At 34.5% G+C, this 9433-nt stretch overlaps 1 protein-coding gene and 1 long non-coding RNA gene across 2 annotated transcripts in view; one reads left to right on the forward strand and one right to left on the reverse strand.

Moving 5' to 3' along the window:
* Nucleotides 1–9036, reverse strand: part of LOC141598911 (RNA-dependent RNA polymerase 1-like) — a 35292-nt gene extending 26256 nt beyond the window's left edge. Inside the window, exons 1-2 of the mRNA XM_074418733.1 lie at nt 8974–9036; nt 3159–3707 (exon numbers count right to left, since the gene is read on the reverse strand). Coding sequence (XP_074274834.1) covers nt 3159–3680 — 522 coding nt within the window. The 5' untranslated portion in view covers nt 3681–3707; nt 8974–9036. The remainder of the gene's footprint in view (nt 1–3158; nt 3708–8973) is intronic.
* LOC141598912 (uncharacterized) lies at nt 629–1584 on the forward strand. The gene is made up of 4 exons (XR_012523671.1): nt 629–753; nt 847–1006; nt 1109–1225; nt 1327–1584. It is a non-coding gene; the product is annotated as an uncharacterized LOC141598912 (long non-coding RNA).
* Nucleotides 9037–9433: the final 397 nt, after the last annotated feature.

The following is a 9433-nucleotide window of genomic DNA, read 5'->3' on the forward strand; positions in this document are numbered from 1 at the left end:
GTTTTATTTTTTCTTTTATACCTGTTTATTAGGTTTTATTTTTTTGTATCTTATAATAATTATCCTGTAATAATTGCTAACACTTTTTAATCAATTGTAGTACACATGGCTCGTGGAAGAGGTAGGCGGCGGAGGCTATAGTGAGGGAGGTAGTAGCTCCCAGGAAGAGGAGGACGTTGACCGTTCTACTACGGAGGTGAGTGAGGAGGAGGAGGAGGAGGTTGGTGTACCCCGACATACTGACGGCAGGATGATCCTTGATCCGAATGGTCTATGGTAATTTTTTATTCATTCTATTTTGTAATTTTTTTATTTAGTAATAAATGACTTTTTTTAGACATATGTTAATTATACATTATTTTTTATTCCTATATAATTATGTTTTTAACATGTTTGATTTCAGGTTTAGAAGTCAAACAGTTGTTCGTGGTGTGACTAATAGCACCCAAGAGAACATGACACACGGCGTTACTTGTTGGAGTAACGCTAGTGATGAAGATAAGGAGATGTGGTTCAACAACTTAGGGTATCTATTTATAAAATATATATTATTAAATATAATTTATTTATTCTTTTTACCTTATTATTAATTTGTTTCTCATCTATGTGTTTACTTTTTGTAGCGTGTGTTCTATTGGCCAACCGACCTTGAGCGCCTAGTTTGGCAAAGGTATAATGACATTGGCAAGAAGAGGCTAAGGGACAACATGTATAAGGTGTCTAAGAGGAAGAATGCGCCATCTTTCATGAAAGGTATTTAGTTTCTTTTAATACCCGTAATTAGTTAAAATTAATTACATATTTTGAAAATATATTAATTAATAATTGTTATTTTATTGATTACAGGTTCGTCATATGAGGAATATACCAAGTACCGGAACAGTCCTGAGTTCAAGAAGCATCGGCCCGGAACAAGATCAACAGGAAAGGAGGAGATAAGGACGCGGAAGTTGAGCCTACTCATTATGGAGGGTCTCAATCTTTTCATGATCGTGTGGTGTTAGATGTAAGTTATTTGTCTTAGCTTTTAATTTAATAGTCTTCTAATTTAATTAGTCTCATTAATTATCATGTTTGAGTAACAATTTCCTTGTTTTTTTTCCGGAAGACCAAGAAGAATAAGGGTAAGGTACCCACGATTGTTGATCTCTTTGTTGACACTCACGCAAAGAAGACAAGTAAGGGCAAGTTGATCTTCGCGAAGGAAAAAGATCAACAGTTATATGTAAGTGTCAAAAAATAAAAATTTCTTAGCTTTTTAAAGTATATGTTTTATCAATTTTTAGATAAGTAACCTCTAACCATTAATGTTTTATCAATTTTTAGGAACAATTCCTTGTCCGTAGGAAGAACAACCCGGAAATTGATGACAATGAGCTATGGTTTGATCTTGTTGAGGGGTTCCAAAGAGGAGATGTGTATGGAGCCGGGTCGGCAAAGGAGATTTTCTACCCTCCTACAAGAAGAAGAGGGTCAATTTCCTCCCAACAACAACCTTATACCCCAAGTGTCGTGAGTGTGCTCCAAGCTCAATTAGCCGCCAGGGAGAGGCAGGATGCCGAGAGGGAGAGGCGGGATGCCGAGAGAGATCTTTGAAATTCGGAGGATGAAGGAGGAAATGGAACGGATGAACTCCTTATTCGCCAATTGCAACACTGGGTGGCGCCCGCAACCAAAGGATCCTAGAGATCCTAATTTTGGAGGTGGTAGTGGAGCGGGAGCAAGTTTCCCTGTTATGTAGTTTTTTAGAGAACATGTTATTCCCGGATAATGTTAGATGACCAAAACTCGTAGAACTCGTAGTTGTGTGTATGGAACATGATTTTCTTTATCAAGTTTGGTTGTGTTGGCTTCCCATGTGTTCTCTGCTGGAAGTGTTGGTTTATTTGCAGGTTTTTACGTATTTGGCTAGGTCGTAAAACGATTTTTGGCTAAAAAAAATGTAAATTTGGCGACGGATCATCGGGCATTTGGCGGGGAAACCGTCGCTAAGTCTCTCGATCATGAATTAATTTTAGGGACATTGGCGGCGGAAAGAATTACGGTGCAATTGGCGGACTTTAAATCGCCAAAATGGCGACAAAAAAAGATCGCCAAAATGGCGACCAAAATCGATCGCCAATTCTAAATATATGGAGATGACGTGGATTGTAAAAGGCGACTAATGATCGCTAAAAAGGCGACTAATGATCGCCAATTTTGGCGGCAATTTCGGTCGCCCGCTTTAAAAAAATTCGATCGCCAAAATTGGCGACGAAGGCTGTCGCCAAAAGCGACCAAACCTAGCTACGAAGTGCGGGCGACGGGCCTTAGTCGCTTTATTCTTAATGGCGACTGTTCTCAGTCGCCTTATATGGTCGCCAATTACCTTATTTGTTGTAGTGTTGTGTGTATTAGATGACTGAGAAGTTTACGTTATATAGGAGAGCTATACTACATAAATAAGGAAGGGAGCCTATACAAAAGATGCTAAATTGATTTACAGAATATGCAGTTGCTACAAATACAATATAAATGCTATAATTACAGTATATGACAACTTGATTGATATATTATGGAGGATTGACTTGATTTTGTGAGGTGGAGATATTATGTGATAAGATATGGTTAATAGTTAGTTGGTATATTTTGACAGCAGAATAATTTCTTCAGCTATATAAAAACAACAGCACCTTAGTCCCAAAGCGATTTGGGGTTGGCTAACATGGACTGTTTTATGGGACTGTCGTGTGATCAACAAAAAACAGAGAAAAGGGGAACACGATGGTAAAACGAAGATGTTTTGTGAACACTTAAAACTAAAAGTTGTGGGCGATACTGGTTGAGTAAGCAAGGTCAGGATAGCGTTTTGTAAATCCACGAAGAATGGTGCCAAGAGAGACAGAAATCAGACAGTTTACAGTAATAGGTCAGCAAGCAAGGTGATACTGGTTGTCATGAAATATAACATCCTCCTTCCAAGGATCTGCTAACCAAGCCATGAAAGGAATGCAGTCAAAAACTATGACAGGGTTCACTCAACCCCATCAGATTCTTTATTATAGTCTACCATATTCATGCCAAGTTAGGCAACTATAGCCTGAACTCTAAGCCAAGACTTTTTTTATTACATACAAAAAATATAGTATATAATTGCTCAGTCAGGTTGAGATACATACTTGGATCAGAAGATACTTTGAGTGACAACCAGGTGGGTGTCGCAGTTCAATCTGCCAAATACTCTCGTAAGATAGTTCAAGCTTGTATTCCTTGGAATTGGAGCTAAGCTCAAAATACAATTTTCTCAGACTATGGACGAATGATAGTGAAACATCAGGTGCCTCCCAAAATTTAACGAATTCATCATTTGCAACTTTACATCCAACATGCAGTGTTATATTCTCGATCTTATGCTGATTAGTTCTTGGTCGAGGCACAATATCTTGATCCACCTCCCGCGCCATCAAATAGTTACTTTGAAACCATAATTTCTTAGGACGTTCACACAAACTCATGATAACACGTGCAAATTTAACTGCAGTGAATTGTACTATAACATATACTCTGCCCTTGCCAGACTTAAACGGCTTTACTTTCAAAGCATAAACCGTTCCTTCGCCTGTGTGAGACTCCAAATATGTTTTGATTTGTTCTACAGACACAGTAGATGGGAAACCAGACACCTGGATTGTCTTCCCCATATAGTGAGAGTAGGTAAAGAAATGTCACTGCAGATAACCAAGAAAAGTGTTTAGATAGTCCAGAATTGAAGAGAAAAAACTAGACATGGTAAAAATTTCACAAAATCTCATTTATGACGGCATATATCCGTCACTTTGGAGTGACGGATACCATTTTCCCTCACAAATGACCCAAATATAGGAGAGAGGGAAGCACATGGGGATGCCCCCACCTTGTCCCCCTATCCGTTTTGTGAGTGGAATTATCCGTCACTTGCTTCGACCCGTCTTTAGCAAGACTAATTGTAAAAATTTACTCGAATAGTAAAGGAAATATAATTTATTACTTGTCTATATGGACTTTATATATGCACCCATAGAGTTAAGATCAAGTAAGGCTATGTTTGGCAAGACATTTCAGGTACCTGATTTGACCAAGCAACCTGATTTGACTAATATTTCAGGTAGTTATTTTACCTAGTGCTGTTTGGTAAAGTCATTTCAGGTACGTGAAATGACTTTTCAGGTACCTGAAATGAAAAGCTACTCCAGGTAGCTTTTTAAAGTTTTAGGTAGCTGAAATGTTCTACTTTACATATTTATCCTTTATTATAATTATTAATGTCCTTTTATGTCATTTTACAAAAAACCAGTTACCTTTTCAGTTAGTTTTACCAAACACTTTACAATTAATCAGCTACCTTATCAGTTTCCAATTTTTAGCTAGCTTTTCAGGTACCTTTTTAATTTCAGTCGTTTTATCAGGTTTCAGGTACCTTTTTAGGTTTCAAGTACCTTTTCAGTCAGTTTTACCAAACAGAGCCTAAGTCCACCTCGTGTGAGTCCATAAGTCCTCTTTAGGGCCTTTGGATGAGGGAGATGGATGGTTAAGATAAAAAAAAAAAAAAAAAAAAAAAAAAAAAGATTAATAGGCTAAATTAAACTCTCATCTCTCTACTCATCCTAATTAAATCTCAACATCCTAATTAATCACTAATCTTAACATATATACTTTTCCACCCAATATCTTCTCTCTCATCTCACACAATTTCAATCTTTCTCTCCCTCTCTAAAACCCAGATCTCTCAAAAACCCAAAAAATCCCAAAAACCAAAACCCAAAAAATCCCCAAAACTAAAAGACCCCTCTCTTCCTCACCGGCCACCACCGCCGGCCACCATTCGTACCGCCGGTCGACATTTTTTTTTTTTTTTTTTTCATATCTGGGTGTTTTTGTGTACGTTTTTTTTTCCCTTCATATCTCTACTTTTTATTTTAGTCTTAGATCTACTAAATAGATCTTATATTATTTTAGTCACATTTATTTTTCGGTTTCTTGTAGTTGTTGGTGGGGTTATTGGGTATATTTATTTTTTTTCGGTTTATTTTTTGTAGTCACATTTTTTTTCTTGTAGTCACATTTATTTTTTTCGGTTTCTTGTAATTGTTGGTGGTGGTGTTGCTATTTCTTGTAATCACAATTATTTTTTCGGTTTTGGTTTCTTGTACTATTTTTTTCTTCGTATTTTGTGTGTTGTTTTTATTGTCGGTGAAATTATGAAAAAGTTAGATCTAGTTTTGAAAATTAAACCTAGATCTATTACACTTTGAAAATTAAACCTAGATCTATAGTAAAAATTACACTTATGTCGATTAAAGTTACACTTCTCTTTATTAAAGTTACATTTTTTTCTATTAAAATTACATTTTTCTCTGTTAAAGTTACATTTTTCTCTATTATTAAAGTTACATTTTTTCTCCATTAAAATTACAGTTTTTTCTATTAAAATTACACTTTTCTCTGTTAAAGTTACTTTTTTCTCTATTATTAAAGTTACACTTTTCTCCATTAAAATTACACTTTTTTCTGTTAAAATTATATTTTTCTCCATTAAAATTACACTTTTTTTCATTAAAATTACACTTTTTTTGTTAAAATTATACTTTTCTCCATTAAAATTACATTTTTTTCTGTTAAAATTACATTTTTTTCTATTAAAATTACACTTTTTTCACTTAAAATTACACTTTTCTCTATTAAAATTACACTTTTTTGTGTTAAAATTACACTTTTTATCAGTTAAAATTATACTTTTCTCCATTAAAATTACACTTTTTTTTGTTAAAATTACACTTTTTTCTGTTAAAATTACACTCAATGGACTAAAGTTCTGAGTATCAAAGGACTAAAGTTATACTCTCAATGGATTAAAGTTACACATTGAATATGGACTAGAGATTTATACTCTCAATTGACTAAAATTACCATTTAATGGCCTAAAATTACACTTTAGTTGACTAAAGTTACACTATTGGACTAAAATTACAATTTAATGGACTAAAGTTACACTTCTGGACTAAAATTACACTTTAATGGACTAAAGTTACACTTCTGGACTAAAATTACACTTTAATGGACTAAAATTACACTTTAATGGACTAAAGTTACACTTTTAAAAGACTAAAGTTACACTTATAAATCACTCAATTTAAAATGAGTTGTGTTAAAATTTGAAAAAAAAAAATGTCTCAAAAATTGACGTAAATATGCTTCAAAATTTCAAATTTGTCGTAAAAAGCAAAATTTGTCGAAAAGTTGCTTCAAAATTTGAAATTTCAAAATAATATTCGTCAAAATCGCTTTCTTTTTGTTAAAATTACACTTTTTTTGTTAGAATTACACTTTTAAAACAGTAAAAGTGTCATAAAATTTGTATCAACTTTCTCTCAAAATTGTTTTTTGTAAAAACTTGAAAATATAAGAAGGCAAAAAATAATTTTAATTGGGTAGAATAATCAATTAGTGAATGTATAATTAAAGTTAGAGAGAAAAAGTTGATTAATTAGTATATAGGAAACTAATTAGTGTTAAGTGTATTTTGTTGCTTAATCTCAACCATCCTTAGTGGAAGATCTAAGGGATTGTCTTCCCCGTATAATGAGAGTAGGTAAAGAAATGTCGCTAGAGATAACCAAGAAAAGTGTTTAGATAGTCCAGAATTGAAGAGAAAAAACTGGACATGGTAAAAATTTCACAAAATTTTCTCGAATAGTAAAGGAAATATAATTTAGGGATATTCTATATGGTACCCCTCAACTTTTCGACTTTCTACTTTGTACCCTTATATTTTTTAAAACATACTTGTATATGGTACCCCTAATTGTTGTCATTATCACTAAGTGCACCCCTAAACTATATTTTCCGTCAATTAAACTCAGTTTTAGGCGTTAGGTAATGACTTGAACGCGTAACCAAACTTGTCATTTATTATCCCATGACTAGAGATGACAGTTCGGGCTCGGCACGTTGGGCGGCACGGCCAGGCACGGACGCCGGCACGAGCACGGCCCGACACGGTGGCAGAATCGAGGTGGCACGAGCCCAGCACGTTCGTGCTAGAACCGGGCTCCGACGGCAGATTTGTGAAATCATCGTGCCCTGGCACGGCACGGCCCTGGCACGGCACGCACGCGGCACGGTGGGCGGCACGAAACTGGCACGGTGGCCCATGGAATTATAGTCGTTGGTAGAGAATTATAGTCGTTGCTCTGTTTTTTGTACCGTGGCTCTGTTTTGTTATTTGTACCATTGGTACTTGCTGCTAGTCGTCTGTTTTCGTCTGTTTTTTTTTTTTTTTTTTTTTTTTTTTAATTACAAACTCTATAAATACAAACTTAATTCAATTCATTTCTTCACAATTCAATCCATCTCTTATTCTCTTCTACTTATCTTTATTCTTATATACTTCTTATAATTTTACAATATAACTTATAAATATATAAAAATCTTATATAAAACAATTAGATTAATAGCGTTTCTTAATCGTTTCATCGTTTTTTTTAATTGAATAAACTTGTAGACGTGTAGTTATATCGTTTCATGCTTTTTTAATAAAAGATTGAGGTATTTTTTTTAACATTGTTTCTTAATCGTTTAATAAAAAACTCTTTTTTTTCATCGTTTCTTAATTATTTGATTAAATCGAATATATTAAAAATACAAGTAATCAATTACATTAATATTTAATAAAATATACGGAGTATATTTTAGTTAAATTATTATATTAATCAACAAAAAGTACTAAAGTCATACAATTATTATAAAAAGTTCTTTGTTTTTAAAAAAAAAAAAAACAAAAAAAAAGGAAAATAGCACGATGGGCCGGCCCATGAACAAGGCACGACCAGCCCATGGGTGTTGCACTACAAAGACGAAAATGTGCGTGCCACGAGGCGGGCGCGGCTAGGGATGGAGAAGATGGGCCAAGCACGGCACGGCACGATGGGCCCATTAACCGTGCCTGGGCCGGGCCAAATTTTGGAGGTGGCACGATGGGCCGGCACGCGGGCCGGCCCAGCACGGCCCACTGCCAAGTCTACCCATGACATAAGGACTCTATTAGGCTCAATATCCATCTCGATCCTAATATTTATTGATATATATGGGCTAAAAAGTTTTTGACGGAAAATTTATTGATTCCTTGCCAAATTATCACGTCCAAAGATGGATATTGAGCCTAATAGAGTCATTATGTCATGAGATGATAAATGACAAGCTCGGTTACGCGTCCAAGTAATCACTTAACGCCTAAAACTGAGTTTAATTGACGAAAAATAAAGTTTAGGGGTACACTTAGTGATAATGACAACAATTAGGGGTACCATGTATGTTTTAAAAAGTGTAGGGCTATCACGTAGAAAGTCGAAAAATTGAGGGGTACCATGTAGAATATCCCTATAATTTATTACTTGTCTATATGGAGTTTATATATGCACCCATATGCCACATTACTTGAAAGTCTCAGACCATAAGAATAAAAGCCGATTAAGAGAAACCAGCAAAGCAATCAAAGTATCAGACACTCTTTAAGCAGCATTTTTACCAAATACTACCTCTATTTCACTTTTAATATGGTATCCAAAACAAAGACAGATCTTTACATCAGAAAAGAAAAAAGGGAGTGAGTATTGAAATGTCTAGACATGAACTCAAACAACACAAATAACCGCCATTTTCAACTCGGATATCTAACAAAGATCTTTACATCAGAAAAGCTAAACACGAATTTTTGTGTAAGATGGATTTATCCGTATTAAACATGAAATGGGTCAAATAGTTAGATGATCATCTTGAAAGAGTGTGCGTTAAGTAAGTAGTCATAAAAATTAATCTAAAGAATAATGACAAATATCATTTCTAAAGAAGCAATCCTGCATTATCATAAGATGATCATCTTGAAACAGTGTATGTGTTAAGTACTCATAAAAATTAAAAAATTAAAAATAAAGAAAGTAAGAGGAAAGTGAAGAGGACCTTAATAATTGAGAAGCTGGATGATACTTGATAGGAGAGAAAACTATTTTGACTGTAATCAGCTGATAGTCAGAAGTAAAGTATATATAGCAATGGGAAGGGAAGCCAAAAAGGTTGTCGTCTAGGATGTGCGGTGCCCACTTCTTCGCCCCTCTTCTTTTGGACTGAAATTATCTGAACTGAACTAAACTGAATTGAACTGAACTTTAAAAGATTATATTAATAATAATAATACTCCCTCCCAGTCGTTATAATGTTCCCCTTTGATATGGACACGATACTTAAGGAAAAATATTAAAATATTAGTAAAAGAGTTCTGTGGGGTTGGTGATAGGAGAGATGGATGAATTATTATTAGTTAAATAAAGAATTGTGGGGCCAAAACATAAAGGAAAGTAATAAAATAGAAGTAAAAGAGTTGTGTGGGGTTTGGTGATAAGAGAGAGGAATGAATAAAATA

The sequence above is a fragment of the Silene latifolia genome, chromosome 9, assembly GCF_048544455.1.
Source record: "Silene latifolia isolate original U9 population chromosome 9, ASM4854445v1, whole genome shotgun sequence".
Taxonomy (NCBI): Eukaryota; Viridiplantae; Streptophyta; class Magnoliopsida; order Caryophyllales; family Caryophyllaceae; genus Silene; species Silene latifolia.